The sequence below is a fragment of the Nicotiana tomentosiformis genome, chromosome 9 (assembly GCF_000390325.3).
Source record: "Nicotiana tomentosiformis chromosome 9, ASM39032v3, whole genome shotgun sequence".
NCBI classification, from domain to species: domain Eukaryota; kingdom Viridiplantae; phylum Streptophyta; class Magnoliopsida; order Solanales; family Solanaceae; genus Nicotiana; species Nicotiana tomentosiformis.
The window spans coordinates 25,042,332-25,065,495 of record NC_090820.1 but is presented as its reverse complement, the minus strand read 5'-3'; the positions used below and the strand labels follow the sequence as shown (position 1 = coordinate 25,065,495).

At 41.6% G+C, this 23,164-nt stretch overlaps 1 protein-coding gene and 1 long non-coding RNA gene across 2 annotated transcripts; one reads left to right on the top strand and one right to left on the bottom strand.

Annotated features, from left to right (window-relative positions):
- Positions 1-869: 869 nt before the first annotated feature.
- On the bottom strand, positions 870-4,433 carry LOC117281931 (uncharacterized). The gene is made up of 2 exons (XR_011411044.1): positions 4,371-4,433; positions 870-1,118 (listed from the first exon to the last, which is right to left on the bottom strand). It is a non-coding gene; the product is annotated as an uncharacterized lncRNA (long non-coding RNA).
- Positions 4,434-15,077: 10,644 nt separating this feature from the next.
- LOC138898493 (uncharacterized) lies at positions 15,078-15,437 on the top strand. The gene has a single exon (XM_070184562.1). It carries the CDS (start codon positions 15,078-15,080, stop codon positions 15,435-15,437), a length of 360 nt encoding a protein of 119 aa, XP_070040663.1.
- Positions 15,438-23,164: the final 7,727 nt, after the last annotated feature.

Here is a 23,164-nt window from a genome sequence, read left to right as displayed (position 1 = left end):
TTGACTTTTCCAACTTAAGTTTCTACTTAAGAGACTAAGTGTCTCAATTCACTCTGAAACCACTCCGGTCTCGAAAAGAATAACTCTCGAAACGACTGGTCGGGTCGTTACAACTTCGAAATCAACAAATCCGCATGATAGGAATTAAAAATGTGAAATTTTCCTAATAGTTCTGTAGCCTCTCGAAGATAAGTATAGACGTCTCCCTACCGATCCGCAAGAATCTACAAAACTTGCTTGTGACTTGTAGAAACTTTGAACCTACACTACAACAAAAAGAGGCTTTAGCGACAATACAAAAGTGAATTTGTGGTAATAACAATTGTCGGCCATTGATGTAAGCAGCTAATATCAGGGTCGGCAAAGCCTTTAGAAGCATTTCTCAGAAAAGCTGGTAAAAGTCTGGCTTATTGCCGCTAAATATCATTTGTTTTAATGGCAATTATTTGCGACAATTATCATGGATGCTAAATCTAATCTAAAAACGGCTACTAATGCTCTTTTTACGTCCATTTTTATAGCCGCTAAATTCAAAACATTTGTCGCTAAAGGTCCATACCTTTAGCGGTAATTGTTTTGTGGCAATTAGAATGGCTATAATATTCTTTCCGAAAATGAATTAGTATGCTCTTTTAGCATCCATTTTAATGGCTGGTAAATTCAATTAAAATGCCGTTAAAAATCATCTTTAATAGCAATTATAATGGCTACAATATCCCATGTCGAAACATCATAATTTGCCTTTTTATTGTCTATTTTTATAACCAGTATATTCTGTTAGATTGTCACTAAGTCACAAACTATAACGATAATAGTTTAGTCACCATTAATAATAGCTACTACTTTCATTCAAAAAATGATCCAAATAATAAAATATAATAATATTGATTCATAAAAACATAATGTATCTCATTAAATCTTAACAATCAAAAGGAAGTACTAATCCAAAACAGTAATATCACATTAACTTAAAAATTAAACTTATATTGTTTGAAGCAAATAGCTATTGCCATTATATATCTAATCCTAACAAATAATAGTCTTCAAATAATTTTTGCAATGCTTCATCATTTGGAAATCTTACACCAGCTAACTTATCAATCATCAGACTATATGACCTGAAATTACATAATAATTATGTCAATAGATGAAATATAATAGTCTTCAAGGGATGTTTATCGAGCAAACATTGCCCCAAGCTAAAGTTGTTTTACTGTATAATGCCAGTTTCATTTTTTCTATAGAATAAGACATAACAAAACCGACTAAAACAAATCAAACTGCAATAGTGTAGATAAGAAGTAAATCAGAGGAATTTAGAAGATATCAAGCAAATATGTAAGAAGCATAGAGGAGTATTTTCTTTTGATGGCTTTATAAGCAAACCAAAGTCATGGAGATACTAGTGTACATGGAGTATTCACGAGTAAAGCAAAGACAGCGACAAATCCAAGTTGCAGTACGGATTGCTCTTACCCAGTCAATCAACCAAAATTTCTGCAGGTGCTTGGAAAACCTACTCAGTGCAAGCAAGCATATTCCAAGGCAGACTGGAGGATCTCCTTATAAGAATATAGTCATACTGCGTATTGAAAATGTATTACAACCTGTCAGCCATTATTTTCTCATTTGTGCAGGAAAGGCGAGATCCATCAGCAGAAAAAGATATAAGCTTTCAAAAGTGTATGCAAGATCTCCAGGGAAATAAGGATGAAAACCACTCCAACCAGTTTCTCATATATTATCCAGAAAGTTAAGCCATGATAAAATGACTTAGAATTTTGTGATAATCAGTCCTGTCCTAAATCAATTACTTATACCTGCACTACGAACAAGCATTGCAAGGAAACGCTTGCTTTATCATGTACAAGGAAAGTGCATATTATATTGCTCTACACTATGTTTAAACAAGAGGGCAACTGATTTTCATTCTCAAGGTTGAATTTCATTCCTAGATTGTACTTCTTTTTGCTTTGGTATTTCATCAGTTCATAGGATGGACAGCAAATTATGGTCATACGGCAACCCAGACAGGAACACTATCACTACTTTCAGCCCATGCTAAGCAACAAAAATTAATGTTGATAATCCACATGTTGGCTAAAGGATCAGATGTTTGTAAGCTACTCCTATAACAGCTGGTTCTAGTGCTGCTATAGGTCATGTTGACGCTACTGTAGTTAGGGGTTCTCAGGTTTTTAAGAATGCAACAGTACCTGTGGTTGATCGAAATTTAACTAGGACTTCTATAACTATACATGCTGAGCAATACGCTAATGCAGTTGGACAGCTGATCACTAAGGAACTTGAACAATCTAAGATACAACTATCAACATATGTGAAGGTGAAAAAGAGCTGGGCAGGTACCTGATGCTCCAACTCCTAATGGGAATCGAGCTCAATCATCTACTGAACAAGCTGCTGCTTTGAAGGATCCTAAGGCAACAGATGGTACAAAGGTTTTGGAATTTCCAACTAAGATTATTGTTCAACAACAGTTGGTGCATGTATATGATCAACCAGCTGCTGTACCTGCTGAATTGTTTGAAAAACCAGCATGCTCTAAAACTATACCTTTGAATAGGGTTTCTCAGGTTTGCGATGGGGAAAAGCAGGTTTCTAAAGACCCTACTGTTTATCGTGTTTCAGATCAAGGATGTACTCAAGTTTGTCTAGGTAATGAAGTTGTGCAGCAACTTAATATTGGACAGGTCCAAATTAACATTGTGACTGATGCAACAGTAGCTCGTGCTGAACTAGTTGAAAACCCAGCAGGCTTTAAATCTATTGTTGTGCATGATGAGAGGCAAGAACTTGAATGTGCTAATGTTTTGGATAGTGTAGCTTCTACAGGTGATAAGGCAGTGCTTAAACAAGCTCAGAACTGTCCAAATAGTCCATCTGACCAGGCCAAAGCTGGGCTTAATCTAGGGTGCGATCTCGCTAGTGAAGTGCAAAATAAGCTACCTGAAGGGCCTGTGCGTGTAGCTGGAGAAAATACACTGTTTTCTAATAAAGCAGGTACACAAACATATAGATTCCAACGAGGAAGGTCAAGAACTTTGTTTACAAGTTGAAAATTCCAGTAGTAATGGTTATACTGCTGGGCAGTTTGATGGATCAAATAAAGAAAAGTCTAAGGGGGGTGGAACTTCAAGGAAAGGGATGGTTGGACAGTGGTAGCTCGATCTCCAGCTAGACAAAGCTCATCTCCAACACTGAAAAATCAGCAGCAAGTCTGGTGAACAAATGATTGTAAGGATGGATACACCACTGATGTTAATTAACTGAGTTAACTTGGCCAAATACCGTTATGACAGGTTTTTTGCTGCAAACGTCAGAACAGAAAAGCAAGAGAAAAAGAAGAAGCATCTTTGGACAACACAATTTACTAATTAGTCCCAGCTTAAGTAATTGTAATTGATATATAGTTATTGTTAATGTTAGATTGTCAAGTGTACAGAAATTAAACTCTGACAACAAAATGACATCCGCGTGTCTATCATCAAGGGCATGCACAGTTGTTGTAGTAATAGCACTCGACTTTCCATTTTCTCACTGCCTATCAGCCCTTAATTTTACTTTTTCTACAGTTGTTACTTTTTATTCTTCTTCTTTCTGTGTTTCCTTAAAGGCCGAGCACTACAATAAGGCCAAAGAAAAATTAGCTTTAGTTGAAATGGTGGTGTTCCTTTTGATCTTGGTAGCAGCAGTATGTACTGTGAATGCCACCAACTACAAGAGAGAAGAAGAAGCTGACGGACTAATATCTTTGCCAGGTCAACCGAAGGCAGAAAAGCTTTTAGTTAGCTTTTCTGATATAAAGGCACGTAAGTGCTCAAAATATCTAGGATTTACATAAAAAGGAGATTGAAGCATCTATATGATGTAATAATATCACGCATAAATTCACTACCTAGCTCATATTTCAATCACACCAGTGGTCAGGTGCAGTAGTCCATTTTCCTACTGTATAAAACCAATTCACGTTACTTAAAGGGTTTTGAGGCTCTAAACGCAGAATTCAACAAAAACAGCAAATGGACATCACGTGACTCAAGAATTAACAAAGCGACCTTTTAGCCGCCCCCAACCCCCCTCCCCAAAAAAAGAAGCCTATTGATTAGTCTGGACAAGTTTCAGGTGAGCAAAGCTTTAACGATTTCATTTTAACCAAGACATCAAGCAGTGAACTTTTTCTCAATATTGTAACATTGGTTACTGCCTGGATAATCCAAGATAAGTAGTGTTCTAGATACATGGAGAGCGAACGGAAATATTTCACCTTTAGTTCAGAAATATTCTGGATGGTATTTCAAACAGTAAAAAACTCAAACAGTAGCGCGCTGAAGGATAAAGATGAGTAGTACCATGATAAAGTGAAGTATTTTCAGCAACACTAGGTATCCTTGATGTTTGTGGTACTCGTTCATAGTTTTTGTTGGTGTCAGAGACCTGATAAATATTAACATATTAGATAACAATACTTTTATAGGATTAAACTTTCATTAAGAATGTCTAACACTTATGAAATCGAGTTACTTGTTCACTTGAGGTGCCATCGATATTTTTAGGCATAGGTTCATTAGAAGTATATTTGCGCATGAGTTGTCTCATTTCGAGTAATTCTGATTGCATCTTCTCTTGATTTTGTTTCATGAGGTTCATTTATTCATTGTGTTTATCCTTTAACTCGGTTATCTCTTGTTCTAACCATTTGTACAACCTCATCAGACGAATCCTCCCCAACAATATTTTATAAGGAAGATTTACTACCCCATAGAACATAAGGAGTTGGACCAAGTCCTAAGCCACGAACATACCTACTTTTGTCATTTCCGAATACCAATGAATACTCATCTCCTTCCCAAGCAACACGATTGTCACGGGCCCAAATCCTCATGTTGGGTAGCGGCACCTGCTAGCCCGTGCGGCGCCCGCGGACTCCCCCCGCCGCAGGCCAGCCTTCTTCCTGTCCCAGGATTTCCCAAGCACGATCCTGTGCCTGTCGGTGGGGATCGCCTGCAGGCTCGCCCCAACCTGTGCCGCCCGTAAGATGCCTAGGCCCTTGGCCCTAGACATGTCGTGGCGCTTTATCTTAGGATCACAATCCATGCGCACCCTGGGGGATTGGCTTAGGACATGCCTTGTCCTTAGCCCAAGACTGAGCATCGCTCCCGCGTGCACAGCCCAATCCTGAAGCTTAACACTCGCCTAGTGCATCCGCGACTAGCTCGTGCCTCGCCCGAGTAAGGCAACCTTTAGCCCTTGGCCATTGTCATGCGCGTCTTTCGTGCCATGCCCATACATAGCCCTCTTGCAGCACGCTTCCTCTCCGAAGTAGTGCAGTGTCGCCCACACCTGCACCTTTAGGCCAACAGACCCTTGCTAGCATGGTTGAACCAAAGCCATGCTCACAAGTTGACACACGATGCCCCTATGACAGGTGCGTCAAGTATCCAATCGGCACGGAGGTCTCGTTCCAACATTCGGCAGCCCGCGGGGCTGGCCGTTCCATACATCGAGCCTCCAGCACCACTTTGATGCCCAACGCAGGCCCGAAGGCATTCCACCGTCCATACGAGTTCCCAAACTCATGTGGATACCTTTGACACTCCTTTGAGACATCTAGGCAGGCCCTTGGGGTTGCCTCCAAGGCAGCTCGTTCTATACGGCTCGGTGGCAGCACGTATGGGGGAGGCAGGTCGGAGCTTTCATCACCTATACCCCTCTTATATATGCTTAAAATTAAAAAGCCCAAGTTGCCCGAGTAGACTATTCTATGTCAGACCATCAGAAAGACCTTTTCTCACCAGTTCTTGGCCGAAATCACAACTCCAAAATGCGAGTTGTGACATCCTCCCACACTCATAATGTCATCGTCCCCGATGACACATCATGGCTTAAGACATCCCGGAGTCTGCCCCTCAGGTATGCCCATTCAAGCTCCCTTTGTCCTGTGGGTTGGACTTCCTCGAAGTCCTTTCTCAAAAGGAGTCGTATCCCATGTACTCCTCCCCCAAGTATCTTCCAAGCGTGCCTCTGCACTTCACCTCCATTCGGTGTTCACTTGGAAAGTGCCTCCACACTTGCACCCTCTGGTGTCTAACTTTGTGATTGACCCACACTAGTCAAATCACACCATGACCCTCACGACCTTCATGTCCGTCTGAAGCTTTCCTTCACAGGCTAGCACATCAATGTGCTCTATTTGACGTCGCTCCCGTAGCCTTAAGATGCCCTCTTTGGCATGGCTCCCATAGCCTTTCGCTCCCGTAGCATTAAGACGCCCTCTTGGCATAGCTCACGTAGCATTCCGCTCCCGTAGCTTTCTTTGACTTCACTACCTTGAAGATGTGTTCGCTTCCAGACCCATAACTTCACCCTTATGCCTCTTGCATAGGCGAGATCCTCCCACACTCAATGTGGAGGATACATCTTAGCACTGTCGTCCCACTTGGCATTCGGCCAGCACTTGGGATGACCTTTGGTGAGTACTACATTCCCAAAGTCATAGCATCGCCGCATTTCCGAACAAAGCTCTTTGTTTTCCAGTTGTCACTTCCTCAGCAAGTAGCCAATGCTCCCGGTAGTAGTTCAATACTCGCCCTATAGACAGGCGCCCTCTTGGCCCTGCTAGCACGGCTTCCCGGTTCGGTGTGCCTCGCACTTGGACACTCTAGGTCCCCGATCATTCGACATACACCTTTCCAGAATGATGACACTTTCTAACTTGGAAACTCGCCCCATTTCGAAGCTTCGCTATACCCTCGAATCCGTCTCCTCACCTTGGCAATGCCCTCAGGCAACCCAAAGTTTTCTCCCGAAGGAAAGACACTCAACTTGATGCGTTGCACGCATCCTTGGCAATATCTTCGCTATGATCATGCCCCAAATTTATAGTCCAAGGCTCCCACTCTTTCGCAATATGGTTGCACGACCTAGCAAACATGGCATTCTCTTGGCCATCCGACTCATCGGCATATCACCTCATTCAGTATCGACCTAGACTTCGAAAGACAATGGAATCACCCATTTCTTTCGTCGACTATCAGCATCGGGTTCTCGATCTTTGGTGGCATATGAACATCAATCTCTGCTTTGACGTGATCTCGGCACTGACATCCAAACTGCACTCGCCATATCCACCATCTGCCTTGACGTTGTGCCATGGCATAGTATGGCCTTAATCAGCTCTGATACCAAGTGTCACGGGCCCAAATCCTCACGTTGGGTAGCGACACCTGCTCGCCCGTGCGATGCCCGTGGACTCCCCTCGCCGCGGGCCAGCCTTCTTCCTGTCCTAGGATTTCCCAAGCACGATCATGTGCCTGTCGGTGGGGATCGCTCGCAGGCTCTCCCCAACCTGTGCCGCCCGTAAGATTCCTAGGCCCTTGGCCCTAGACATGTCATGGCACTTCGTCTTAGGATCACAATCCATGCGCGCCCTGGGGGATTGGCTTAGGACATGCCTTGTCCTTAGCCCAAGACTGAGCATCTCTCCCGCATGCACAGCCCAATCCTGAAGCTTGACACTCGCCTAGTGCATCCGCGACTAGCTCGTGCCTCGCCCAAGTAAGGCAACCTTTAGCCCTTGGCCATTGTCATGCGCGTCTTTCATGCCATGCCCATACATAGCCCTCTTGCAGCACGCTTCCTCTCCGAAGTAGTGCAGTGTCGCCCACACCTGCACCTTTAGGCCAACGGACCCTTGCTTGCATGGTTGAACCAAATCCATGCTCACAAGTCAACACATGATGCCCCTATGATAGGTGCGTCAAGTATCCAATCGGCACGGAGGTCTCGTTCCAATATTCGGCAGCCCGCGGGGCTGGCCGTTTCACACATCGAGCCTCCAGCACCACTTTGATGCCCAACGCAGGCCCGAAGGCGTTGCGCCGTCCATACGAGTTCCCAAACTCATGTGAATACCTTTGACACTCCTTTGAGACATCTAGGCAGGCCCTTGGGGTTGCCCCCAAGGCAGCTCGTTCTATACGGCTCGGTGGCAGCACGTATGGGGGAGGCAGGTCGGAGCTTTCATCACCTAAACCCCCCCTTATATATGCTTAAAATTAAAAAGCCCAAATTGCCCGAGTAGACTGTTCTATGTCAGACCATCAGAAGGACCTTTTCTCACCAGTTCTTGGCCGAAATCACAACTCCAAAATGTGAGTTGTGACACGATACTCTCATTATTGCTCATCCTTTCATTTATTATTTCATGACCATATAATACAATAAATCCAATTTGGATTTCATTTATTCGCTTTAAAGTTTTTTTCCTAACTATTTCACAATTTAGAAATTAAAAGAAAAAAGAAATCTTATAATTGCCTTGACAGAATCATCATCCAATGGTCTACCATCCTTGCGTTTTTTATTAGTTAATATGAAAATTTTTGCTCGTGTAGTCTTTATCCCATTTACAGCCTAATACAATAAATTTGATGTCAGATATGCATTAAAAAGAATTTTAAAATATCATAATTAGTACTTTTTACAGGTTTACCTACTCATCCATCAAGGAAGAAATACTTTTAGATCCTCCTGCATGAGGCATCTTTTGATTAGCCCTATTATTTCTATTTGCTTGGGTATGCCTCCGTCGTTAAAATATTAAAACGATATCTTACCAATTATAAATAAAAATTGAGCATAACTAAAATCAAAACACTGAAAATAATCAACTATGGGTGTTTTGAAGATTTAATTGTTGATACCTTAGCTTTATCCGAAAACCAATAAGAGACAAGACCACTCCATTGATCCCTCGGTATGCGACTTGGTCTATTTTTCAATAAAGCGTCTTTAGTCTTATATTTTTGCATTTACTCACCTTCTAACTCGCACTTGTAATCTTTTCATTTCTTTCCTAGTGACTTTAAGACATAAGCTTCTCCCCGTTTAGGGATAGAGAACTTCTTCCGCAAAATAAAGCCAACATTTAGAAGAAAATAACATGTATAAACGTTCATATAATAATAATAATAATAATAATAATAATAATAATAATAATAATAATAATAATAATAACATACCCTCACAAAATCCACCAATTTCTTTTTTCCTCCTTGTCAAAATTTCTCCAATCATCTGCACGTAGAAGTGTTAGTTCTGGAGTTCTCGCGATAATTCCTAAAATGCTAGCAAGCTTTCGACCTTTTTCCCCAATAGCTTGGTTATGATTATTAAATGGCACATCAACTATCTTCCCCGGAGGAAGCTTTCAAATATCTTTTAGTAAAGTAGGCCCACGAACCTTTCTTAAATCTGAATTACCTAGAATGGAAGACTCGAAGGTCATCAAATGGCAAAGACTTATATGGTTAAGCACCTAAGACATGCTCCAAAATCTGTTAAAAAACAATATCATTATAAAAACTAGTTACACAATAAAAACTAGTTCGATTGACCAAAGATTTCACACAATAAAGATTTGAAAGCAATCCTAGAAAAAAGTGTTACCTCATTCATCATCATTTTGTTGAGCCTTAGTGCTACTAGCAGAACTATTCAACTTATTAGTTTGCTCATCATGTGCTTGATATTCAGAGTAGTTTCGACTATCCATTAACTGCTCAATATAAGGTTGGGCTGCAGAGTGGTTTTGACCATCCATCAACTGCTCAATATAAGGTCGCACATCTTCATCATCATCTTGTTCAATTATCAATCGCTATGCGACCTCTAGTTTGCATTGTTATTTCTCCAAAATAAAGAAATTATCTAGCTATATTAAGTTATACTAGTACCAGACTAAATCCAACAGATCAGCAGGTCATATGCAAAGCAGGAGGAAACATCATCCTTATCCCAAGATGTGAAAAATATTAACGATCAGTGCATACAAAAAGAGCCTTGCAATAAAGATTGTTCTACAGATAAGAGTTATTGATGAACTACAAAAAAATTATCCAGTGACAATATCACCTTAGCATATCACAATTTAATGGATACAATAAGCAAAATATAAGTAAAAAAACAACAAATTCACTCAAACATCCAATATTTAAATTTCTAAAGTAAAAAAATAACTAAACCTTAGAAGTTCTTAAATAACACTTGCAAGAAAAATATTCTATAAGTTCCAGCTATCTTATTCAGAATCACATTCATTTTCAATATCATTTCCTCCCTCAACATTAGCTTCACCATCATTTAGAGAAGCTTGAAAATGTACGTTTGTATCAATTACAATCCCATCTACACCACTTCTTACCCAATCATTATACTCATCTTCTAGAACACGAGCATTTTCTAAAAGAGCCAAGTCAGTGGCATCACTATGCATTGATGACTCAAACTGCAAACTATTTTCCTCTCCCATATTAAACATATCTCAAGGTTTAATTAATCTAGGGACAAACCATTCATGATCTTGAGGATCTTGTACCAATATTACTTGTTGAGTTTATTCTACAAAAATAAAGGGCTCATGATGTTCTCGAACGCCAGAGTCTGTTCGGCGTGAGAAATTCACAAGTGTGAAACCCAAGTCATCCTCCTTAACTCCTCTACCTTTGGTTACATCAACCCAATCACACTTAAATAAGACAACCTTAAATTCTTAATAGTAGTTTAGCTCCACAATATCATTTAATCTGCCATAATATGTGATATTTGCAGACTTTGGAGCATTATCACTTGTACTTGCATAACTTTCAGTCTTTGAAACCAACATAACACTACTATTTTGTGTCACCTTGAATTCTTCACTTTGTTTCGTTCAGAATCGATGTTATTTACATCGAATGCAGTGAATCTTTTTGCAATGTAACTCGGCCCTTGTGCAAGGACTTTAACATCCTTTAAGATGTTAGATGTGGTTTCCAACTCCTTTACCTTATCAAATAAAAGATACAACTATAAATGCGGATAACTGTACAAGGAAAATAATTTAACGTAACCAATGACTTAATCCTACTATTTACTTACTCCTTGAACAACTCATGAAATGTATAGAAATGCACAAGGTCAAGTTGATGTTGTGTCAAACGATGCTTGCGATGTGATCTCTTGATTTCAGCAGTATGTTTCCTATTCATGTAACTCACACATATCAATTTTGTTATCAAATAAGTAATATTTGTTTTTTCAAATAACTGACTACTCATACCATTGATCAGAATGTTTATATAGGGGTTAGGTCAGACCTCATTATTACAAGGTTTGAATGAACATTGTTCAATTCCAACAATTGAACCTATCCAAAAGAAAGGAGGGATTCTCCTGTACACTGAGGCTCACAAAAATTGAACTAAGTAAACCACTTAGTATATACAAAAATTGATTCAGCCTGGATCAAAGATGAAATATCCCCTTTTAACTCTAATTCTGAAGTTTGGTCTACGGCCTTCTCATCATTCTTCATAGTGGATATAACTTGAGGTGGTAGATTTATAGCCTCTATGAAGAAGGTGTTTCTTTTGGTAGATTCAGCAAAATTGGCAAGAAGATTTGCTAAAACATTGCCCTCTCTGTATGTATGCTTGAATTGAACTTGAGCTCGGAGACCCATGTTTTGAACTTGTTTAATATCATCTTGAATTTGCCATGAGCTTTTGACTTCTCCTTTTATCATCTGAATAATAAAGAGTGAGTCAGACTCCACTATCACCTTGGAGAAGCCATTTTCTAAACACCATTCAAGACCAATTTTAAGAGCTTGAATTTCTGCTGAATTGTTGCTGGTGAATCAAAAATAAGTTGTGAATGCCATTAACATATGACCCAAATGGTCTCTGAGAATGCCACCCCTACCAGCACTTCCTGAATTACCTTTGCAACATCCATCCACATTCAGTTTGACTTTATCGTAAGCTGGCTTAATCCATCTAACAAGTTGTTTATCCAGTTTAGGCCTGATATGATCAATCAATTGACAAATATTAGTCATGGATATGGTGAGAGGGAGAGTTGGAAACTGGGCATTGAGAACCTTATGCCCTCATATATTGCAGAGCATCTATCTTTCAAAATTTCACAAGAGATAATAGCAGGGAGACATTGTAACACTAATTCATGAACTTTGTTATGAGGATTAATCAACCACCATCTAATAATCTTAATCCTAATATTACCAAGAGGGGGGTTAAGGATGCCAAGGGCATTAGAGAAGTGATTCCAGATATTGGAGGCCAGTTCAGCTTCACTAAAAAGGTGATCCACAACCTCAAAATTACCTTGAGAGCAACATTGAATAATGAATATAAGTAATATACATATATTAAATAATAAATATAACACTTACTTTTTTTTAATTCTCAACCACTTCAAACTCGTAATTGAAAAGCATATGTCGATGTGCTTGGGAACATATTTTCTCATCCAACTCAAATATATCTAATCCACCGTACGACTCCCAACAATTGAAAAAAGACATTCTTCTTTACTATTCTCATGCTCAATCCCATCACCGTATTTTTCTGAACAATAAGACCTTGAATCTCCACCCTCCAAATATCGCGAGCAAAATGTCATACACTCATTTGCTATATATGCTTTTGCTATTGAACCTTCTGGACATGCACGATTATGAACATATGATTTTAAAGTACCCAAGAACCTATGGAATAAAATAATGGTATTAGTTTGATATTATAATATTGAACAACTAAAGATATATAGTAATGATTCCGTGATATTCTTGATATCTCTCAATTGGGTACATCCAGCGATAATGTACCGGCCCCGCATGTTTAGCCTCAGCTGCCAAGTGAATAACCAAGCGTATCATAACAGTAAAGAATCCTGGGAGGAAACGTTTCTCCATAGTAGACAATATTTCTGGAATCTTTTCTTCAAGTAACTTTAACTCTTCTAGTTTTAGTTCTTTGTTATACAGAACACAAAAGAATGTGTATAGTTCAATTAAAATGGAACTAAATCTTTTATCAACTAATCTCCGCAAGGCAAGAGGAAGAAGTTCTTTCATTATAACATGACAATCATGAGTTTTTAGTAAAGATATCTTTCATTTGCGAAAGCAACATGAGATACTAGACGCATAGCCATCTGGAAATGTGACATTTTGTAGTACTTCATAAAATAATTCATTTTCGTTCTGAGACATTGTGAAAAATGTTTGTGGAAGATATGCTCTCCCACTAGCTCGATATTGAGGCCATAAATTTGGTCTTCTTTTCATCTCCTTCAAGTCCAACCGAGCTTATAAGTTGTCTTTAGACTTTTTACCAAGATACAATAATGTATAAATTAAGTTATCACACATATTCTTTTCTATGTGCATCACATCAAGATTGTTGCGCACCAAGTTCGACTTCCAATAAGGAATATCGGAAAAATACTCCTATTTTTCCATGTGTTTTTCATGACCCTACTTACCCCTTCACTCGACTGGCCGAGAGTAAATTTTATATCTTTAACTTGATTCAGCACTAGTGACCCAGATACTGGACAAGGTGCAGGTCTTGTTTCTTTAGTCCCGTCAAACGATTTTGCATCATTTATTTGTGTCCCGACTTTAACAAGTGTCGATGCCCCCTGTAACAAAACTTTCTACCATGTCTGATCCTTCTAGATCGAGTGTTTATATTACAAGAAGGGCATGCAAACCGACCATAAGTGCACCATCCAGAGAGAGTACCATATTGTGAAAAATTATTTATAGTCCACATGAGAGCTGCTCGCATTTGAAATATATCCTTAGTAGATGCATCGTATGTTTCCACCCCAACATCTCATAATTCATTCAACTCTTCTATTAAAGGTTGCAAAAAGACATTAATATTATTGTCAGGCACTTTTGGTCCAGGAATAACTAAGAACAGTATGAAGAACTTTTTTTTCATGCACATCCACAGTGGAAGATTATATGGCATTAAAATCATTGGCCATGTACTGTGAATAATTCGCATTGTGCCAAATGGATTAAACCCATCAGAAGCTACTCCTAAGTGAACATTGCGAGGATCTCCAGCAAATTCAGGATATTTACTATCAAAATTTTTCCAAGCTTCAAAATCTGCAGGATGCCGTAGAACTCCATCTTTGTTGCGCTCTTCATGATTCCATCGCATTTCTTTAGATGTTTCTAAAGACATAAACGATCTCTGTAGCCTTGGTTTTAAAGGAAAATACTTTAGGACCTTGGCTGGAATTTTCCTAGCATTATTTTTCCATCTAGAATCCCCACAAATTTTGCATTCAATGACATTCTTATTAGGGCAGGGGTTGGGGGGCGGGTCGGGAGGCAAGGGAGGTAAAGGGAATAAGGGTGTCCACTGGTTGAGAATTGGGTCATGAAATATAGGTACATTGACGAGTAAGTCTATAGAATTGGCAAAGATCCTCCAGAAGAGGAGGGGTCAATATAGCGTGTGTCCAAGAGACAAGGTGGGTAGGGTCGAGGGCGAGGGACGCGGTCGGGTATAAACTTTGGTTCTCAGGAGTCCAGAAGGGTAAGAATGGAGTGGGTATCTTGGTGGATAGGGAACGTAGAGAGTCTGTGGTTGAGGTTAGAAGAGTGTATGATAGAATTATGATTATTAAGTTGGTTATTGGAGAGTGCACTCTAAACGTCGTTAGCGCCTATGCGCCGCATGCGGGCCCAGATGAGGAGGTTAAACGGCATTTCTGGGAGGGGTTAGATGATATTGTGTGCCAGGTTCCGCCTGCTGAGAAGCTATTCATATGAGAGAATTTCAATGGTTGTATTGGGTCGACCGCAGGTGGTTATGGTGAGGTGCATGGATGCTTCGATTTTGGGGAGAGGAACGGAGGAGGTACCTCGTTGTTGGACTTTGCTAAGGCTTTTGGTCTGGTGATTGCGAACTCTACCTTTTTGAAGAGGGAGGGGCATTTGGCTACCTTTTAAAATGCAGTGGAGAAGACTCATATTAACTATCTCCTCCTTAGGAGGTGTGACAGAGGGTTGTGCAAGGATTGGAAGGTGATTCCAGGTGAGATACTCGCGACGCAGCATGTGCTCTTGGTGATGGACGTTGGTATTATGATGAAGAGGAGGAAACAAGTCTGCTCGAGGAAGACCGAGAATCATGTGGGGAGTCTTAACTAAGGATAAAGCCCAAGAGTTGGAGGGGCAATTGTAGGCTATGGAAGCTTGGAGGAGCAGTAGTGACGCGAGCACTATGTGGTCAACGATAGCAGACTGTATAAGGGAGGCTGCGAGAGAGGTGTTAGGGGTCTCGACGGGCGTCGCTGGCAAGCACAAAGGAGACTGGTGGTGGAATGAAGTGGTCCAAGGTAAAGTGGAAGCAAAGAAAGCGGCGTACCTGAAGTTAGTGGGGAGCATAGGTGAGGAGGAGAGGCGTGCGTGCATGGAGAGGTATAAGGTAGCTAGGAAGGAAGCTAAGATGGCGGTCACGGAGGCTAAGACTGCAGCTTATGGTCGTATGTACGAGGAACTGGGGGAAAAGGCGGGGAGAAAAAACTATTCCAGCTGGCCAAGTTGAGAGAAAGGAAGGCTCGGGATTTGGACCAAGTGAGATACATCAAGGACGACGATGGTAGAGTATTGATGGAAGATTCCCATATTAAGAATAGATGGCAGACTTACTTTCATAAACTTCTGAATGAAGACAGGGATCAGAATATCGTGCTAGGTGAATCAGAGCATTCCGAGAGTCACCGTGACTTTGGATATTGCAGGCGCATCAAGGTTGAGGAGGTCGTAGGAGCTATGAGTAAGATGAGTAGGGGTAGAGCGGTAGGGCCCAACAAGATTCCGGTGGAATTTTTGAAGTGTGTAGGGAGAGCAGGTTTGGAGTGGTTGACTGGGTTGTTCAATGTTATTTTTAAGGCGAAGAGGATGCCGGATGAGTGGAGGTGGAGTATGGTGGTTACATTGTATAAGAACAAAGGTGATATCCAGAGTTGTAACAATTATAGAGGTATCAAATTACTGAGTCAGACCATGAAAGTGTGGGAGTGGGTGGTTGAAGCGAGGGTGAGGATGTCGGTGTCTATTTTCGACAACCAGTTCGGATTCATGCCGGGTCATTCTACTACAAAAGCTACACACCTTGGTAGGCAGTTGGTAGAATAGTAAAGAGATAGGAAGAAGGACCTGCACATGGTTTTTATTAACCTAGTGAAAGCATATGACAAGGATCCTAGAGAAGTTCTCTGGAGATGCTTGGAGGCAAAAGGTGTGTCGGTTCCTTACATTATGGCAATTAAGGACATGTATGATGAGGCTAAGACATGGGTAAGGACAGTAGGAGGAGACTCTGAGAATTTTCCGGTTGTTATAGGGCTACACCAAGGCTCTACGCTCAATCTGTTCCTATTCGCCCTGGTGTTGGACGCGTTAGCACACCATATTCAAGGGGAGGTGCCATGATGCGTGCTATTCACCGATGACATAGTTATGATTGATGAAACATGAGCTAGTGTTAACGAGAGGCTGGAGGATTGGAGACAGGCTCTTGAGTCTAAGGGATTCAAGTTAAGTAGGACAAAGACGGAATACCTGGAGTGTAAGTTCAGCGGTGAGCCAGGGGAAGTAGGCGTGGATGTGAGGCTTGACTCACAGGTCATCCCAAGTAGAGGCAGCTTCAAGTACCTTGGGTCGGTTATCCAGGGGGTAGGGGAGATCGACGAGGATATCACACACCGTATTGGGGTCGGATGGATGAAGTGGATGTTAGCATCTGGAGTCCTGTGTGACAAGAGAGTTTCACCGATACTCAAAGGTAAGTTCTGTAAAGCGGTGGTTAGATCGGCCATGATGTACGGGGTTGAGTGTTGGGCTGTTAAGAACTCAAATATCCAGAAGATGAAAGTAGCAGAAATGAGGATGTTGAGGTGGGCGTGCGGGCACACTAGGATGGATAAGATCAAGAATGATGATATTCGGGAGAAGGTGCGCATGTCTCCCATTGATTAAAAGATGAGGTAAGCGAGGATCAAATGATCCGGGCATGTACAGAAGAGGAGCCCAGATGCCCCAGTAAGGAGGTGTGAGCGGCTGGTTATGGAGGGCACGAGAAGAGGTAGAGGGCGGCCGAAGAAGTATTGGGGAGAGGTGATCAGGCAGGACATGGCAAGGCTTCAGATTTCCGAGGACATGGCACTTGATAGGAAGATGTGGAGGTCGAGTATTAGGGTTGTAGGTTAGGAGGTAGTTGAGTCTTACCTTACTTCGTACCGTTGTGAGACTAGTCTAGTAGGGTTTTTGTCTAAGCTAGCTAGTGGCAATGTCGTGTCTTACTATTTTGCATTTCAGTGCCGGACCTATTTACTAGCTATCATTTTTGCTTTTCATCTTTCTTTTGGATTTCATGTTCCTATTTTTCCTATGATTTCTGTGGTGATACTGATATTGTCTCCTTTTGTCTTTTTCTCCTCTTGAGGCAAGGGTCTTTCGGAAACAGTAATGTCTGCGTACACACTATCCTCCCAGACCCCACTAGTGGGATTTCACCGGGTTGTTATTGTTGTTGTTGTTGACATTCTTATTAGCAAACTCTTTCCTAAAAAGCATGTAATAGTTGGGACAAGCATGGATGTTTTCATACTTTAAGCCCAAGCCTTCAAATATCTTTTTGATCTCATAGAAAGAAGGAGGCAATTTTTCTCCTTCAGGCAGCGCATCTTTCAATAGTACAAGCAAAGCATTAAAAGACTCATTTGACCACTTGAACATGCTTTTTGTACGATACATATGCAGCAAAAAGGACAGTTTGCTAGACTTCTTACATCCAGGATATAGTTCTCCATTTGTCTCCTTCATGAGCCATTCAAACATATCCACCTCTTGATGAGGTTGATTTCCAGATGGATGAGCAGTATTCTCTTATAAGTTTTGCTCTATGCCACTGTAATGACCCGGCTAGTCGTTTTGAGTGTATTAGCCCCGATCCCCTATTTACTGTTTTTCCCGTATCTGTTTCTGCTTATGTGACATGCCGAGAGGTCTTATTTTTGGTTACGGAGTGTCTTAGGATTTTGACCGTAGTCAAAATTGTGGGAAGACGACTTCGGAATGGAGTTCTGTCGGTTCCATTAGCTCTGTTGGGTGATTTTGGACTTAGGAGCAAGCCCGGACTGTGAATTTGAGGTTTGTAGCTAATTAAGGCTTGAAATGGTGAAAGTTAAATTTTTGGGAAGTTTGACCGGGGGTTAACTTTTGATATCAGGGTCAGATTAGAATTCCGGAAGTTGGAGTAGATTCGTGGTGTCATTTATGACTTGTGTGCAAAATTTGGGGTCAATCAGATGTAGTTTGATAGGTTTTGACGTCATTTGTAGAATTTGGAAATTTTAAATTTAATTAGGCTTGAATCCGTATGTAATTCGTGTTCTTAGTGTTGTTAGAAGTGATTAGTGGATTTGACTAAGTACGTAGTAGGTTATAAGACTTGTTGGTATGTTTGGTTGAGGTCCTCAGGACCTCGGGTCAATTTCGGATGGTTAACGGATCAAAGTTTGATGTTGAAGGATAGCTGAAATGTTGTCCTTGCTGGTGTAATCGCACTTGCAAGTGGTGAACCACAGGTGCGGAAACGCAGAAGTGAAGAGGAGGCCGCAAATGCAGGGATGCGCATATGCGAGTCCAAAGATGCGAGGATGGGCTGCAAATGAGAAAAAGGAAAAGTTTTGCATTTCCTTAGAAGCGAACGAAGGGCCGCAGGAGCGACTCTGCAGATGCAAGACCTGGAGCGCATGTGCGAGCCCAGTGTTTTTAGTGTGTTCCGCAGGTGCGGAAGTCTTTGCGCAGGAGCGGTTACGTAGTTGCGGAAATAGGGTCGCAGGTGCAAAAAGCCTGGGCAGAAGGTTTAATATCAAGGGTTCGCGATTTTTGTCTTGTTTCAACATTTTAGACTCGGACTTAGGCGATTTTGGTGAAGATTTTTGAGGTGATTATTTAGGTAAGCTTCTTGTACTCATTTTGGATCATAAAATTTGTTTCCCCACTGATTTCCCCACCTAAGTAGTGAGATTTGAAGTAAAATTTGGGGTTTTAGGGCTTGAAAATTGGAGAGTGATTTTTGGGAATTTGAATGGCCATTTGATATCGGATTTTGATAAATTTGGAATGGTTAGACTCGTGAGTGAATGGGCTTTCGGGTGTTATCACTTTTGTCGGATTTCGAGACGTAGGCCCAGAGGCCGGTTTGAGCGGATTTCGGATTTTTGGCAATCATTTAGTACGTTTCTTGTGGAATTGATCCCTTTAGCCTATATTGATTGTATTGTATTACTTTTGGCTAGATTTGGGATGTTTCGAGACCGATTTTAGAGGAAAAGGCATTTCGACATAGAGATTTGCTCGGTTTGAGGTAAGTAACACTTTCTAACTTGGTTCTGAGGGTTCGAAACCCCGAACTATATGTTATGTGATTGGTATTGAGGTGACGCACATGCCAAGTGACGGGCGTGCGGGCGTGCACCGTGGGAATTGTGGCCGGATTGATTCCATGACACTGTATAGTGACTCTATCTTGTTGATATCTGTGTTTTCATCATGTGATAAAGTAATTGAGCTGTCAATCATGCTAGATATCATGTTTAGGCTTTATGCCAGAAATGTTGGGACACCAGTGGTCGTTTCTTGCTGTCATCTCACTGATTTCATTGATATTATGTACTCTGTCATGTTCATCCATTTTATATCATATCTCAGTTTCAGTTGTTATTTATTGATACATCATATCATTGTTTTGGACTAGATTTCATGATATTGTGAGCCCGTGAGTGAGACTGAAGAGATTGATCACTGAGTGAGGCTGAGAGCCAGATTATGAGTGACAGTTATGGGATCGGACTGCACGCCGCAATGGTTATACTGATTTTATGATAACGCTTGTGATGTAGGAGCCCCTTCGGAGTCTATACCCACCCCTAGTGAGCATGGTTGATATTATTGAGGGATGGATCTTCTCTGGACATGGATCTTGTCCGAAGTACTTGATACCTGGAGATGGATCTTCTCCACAAGGTTGGATTGGCCTTCCTCGGTACTGGGTGACTTATAGTCAGTGATGTATATGTTTTGGGATTGATCTTCCCTAGGCCGTATGGGCCATATATAGTACCGAGTGGTTGAGCATTCGAGAGTGTAAGCACATGAGACTGACAGCATGGTGCATCACATACATCATATGCATTTGCATGTAGAGATAGCAGAGTTATATTCTTTACAGTGTTCGGATCTGCTTCACTTTACTGTTTTCATTTGCATATTTAATTTGAAAGCATGCCTATGTTTTTGTACAGTTATTTCTATTTTATCTATACTGGTTGAGTTCGTCACTACCTTTCAGTCCAAAGTTTGGACTTGTTACTTACTGAGTTGGATGTACTCACGTTACTCCCTACACCTCTTGTGCATATCCAGACATTTTTGGTCCCAACGGCAGTTGCTGATTGCGGCTTCAGAGTTCGAAGACTACCAAGGTAGCTGCACGATGTTCACAGGCCTTGACTCTCCTTCTTTATCACTAATTGTATTTTCAGTTTATTTCTCTAGACACTGTAGTGGACTGTATTCTGATTTAGACGCTCATATACTCTATGACACCCCAGTTTTGGGATGGATTGTATCGTATTTTGGATATTTCTGTTTTCAAAAAGGCTTTCCTTAATTATTAAATTACTTACGTCTTTATGTTCAAAAAAATTTTTGTGTTGAGATGTTGAGTTGTGGCTTGCCTAGTTCCAGGATTGGCGCCATCACCATGGTTAGATTTTGGGTCGTGACAAGTGGGTATCAGAGCCTAGGTTATATAGGTCTCACAAGTCATGAGCAGGTTTAGTAGAGTCTTGCGGATCGGTACGGAGACGTATGTACTTATCTTCGAGAAGTTGCCAAACCCTTAGGAAACTTCACATTCTTGAATTCTTGTCGTGCGAATCTGTTGATTATGGTAACTAAACTTTTGTTTCTCTATTCTCTCACTGATGGTGAGGACACGTACTACTGGGTAGGATGGACAACCACCGGTACCACCAGTCAGGGCCGCGAGAGGCCGAGGTCGCGGTAGAGGCTGCGGTAGGGGGAGAGGTGCAGCTCACACCGCAGCTAGGGCAGCACCTACAGATTCGCCAGTTGCCACAGTTCAGGAGCAAGCCCCAATTGTGAATGAGCCTGTGGGACCAGCTCAGGCACCTCCTGTGCCCATTGTGATTCCAATCCTTCAGGAGGCCTTAGCTCAGATTCTGACCATGGGCACAGTCTTTCAGGCGGTCTTTGTTCCGGCCGCAACAACCACTTCTCAGGCCGGAGGAGGTGCTCAGACTCCTACCGCTCGCACACCAGAGCAGTTGATACAGGGACTCCAGACACCGGGGGCACCACCAGCCCAGCCGGTTGCAAATGCTCAGGACTCTATGGTTCCTGTCATGCCCGATGATGAGCAGCGTCGATTGGAGACGGAGGCCAAGAGCTCAGGACTCCTACAGCTCAAGACTCCTACAGCTCGGAGCGGGTTGAGACGGAGGCCAAGAGCTCTCGTGGATCAGGTAGTTCTAGTGGTTTTCCTTCTGGAGGTCAGTTTCACAACAGCAGAGGTCGTCATTACAGGCATTCTCAGATGGCTCGCCCAGTTAACCGTGGTGCATTATCTGGCCATGATTCTTTTAGTTCTCATCAGGGTATCTGGCCATGATTCTTTTAGTTCTCATCGGGGTCACTCATCTCTCAGTGCCCTTCCAGCTCAGAGTTTGTCTCATGCCCCATCAGCTCAGGGCTCATTTATGTCGGGTCCTTCTTGTAGTTTTCCCTGTGCTCGGGGCTCCCTTCAGTCCCCACAGCCATTTGCAGAGAGAGGTTGCTTTGAGTACAGAGATTTGGGTCATATCAAGAGGCATTGTCCCTGCCTTTCGGGAGGTTCATCTCAGCAGAGGAGTCCGCCTTCGAATTCAGCACCACCCGCCCAGCTAGCTCGGGGTGGAGCTCATTCATGTAGGGGTCACCCTAGAGGGGGAGGCCGATCAGGTGGCGGTCAGGCCCGGTTCTATGCACTCCCTGCTAGACCAGATACCATTGCTTCAGATGTTGTGATTACAGGTATTGTCTTAGTTTTCCATAGAGATGCCTCTATATTATTTGACCCTGGTTCAACTTATTCATATGTGTTCTCGTATTTTGCTCATTATCTGGATATGCCCCTTGAGTCTTTAGTGTCACCTATTCATGTGTCTACGCCGGTGGGCGATACTGTCATTGTGAACTGTGTATATCGGTCAAGTGGGGTGACTATTGGGAGGTTGTAGACTAGAGTAGATCTCTTATTGCTTAGTATGGTCAATTTAGATGTTATCTTGGGTATAGTGAGTTATTAGATATTTTGTTATATGGCTTTGAGCCAAGTAGAGGAGTCTGCTATCTATGATTCGATTGTACGATTTTGTACAGTATTGGTTTTTGGGCCGAGGCATACTTATTGAATGGTTATGACTTGTAGAGGATGATATCGAGGATGACTTGAGTAAGAAAATTTCTTGAATGCGGGTTATATTGCACTTTATGAAAAATCATGAAATGATTAAATTTTTATTTTGAAGGATATAGTACGCACGAAGTGTGAATTTGATCGGTGGTGTTAAGTCAGTGTTACCCCTTCGAAGGTTGTTGTGCTAATGAGGCACATGTCTTTCAGACCGTTTGGGTGGTACAATTTAGAATTTGAACAAAGTGAGTGGCTCCCGAGAAGGTTCTAATGGGTTCGATATTTCTATATAGCAATCGTGAATTGTTTCAGATTTGTGCATGGATAGAATCTGAGTTTACATTTAATGGTGCCGGGATTTGCAGTAATTCTATATGATTATAGATTCTACATTTTAGTGTAAGAAAGGTAAGAAGAATTATTTTAAATTCATGTAAGGTATTTTAGAGTGAGCGTTACAAATGTTTTGGTGGCAATATTCTTGGGCTTTAGTGACCTGCATGGCTTGGGCGAGTTGGAAGAAATTAGTTCTGATAGCTTGATTAGGTGCAAATGGATTTCAAAGTGTTCTTGATGGTTTCTATCATGGTTTGAACAAGATATTTCTACCAGTGTGGGGAACGTGTTGTGTATTGTGATTTTCTCGTGGAAGGGAGCAAGTGGACGGTTTCTAACTAACCAAGTATGTAAATTGCTAGTAACTCAAAGTTAATAGTGAGATTCTTGTGTTTGCCACATGATGGCATAATAGATGTGGTGTGTCGTGCAAGATTAAGATTTACATG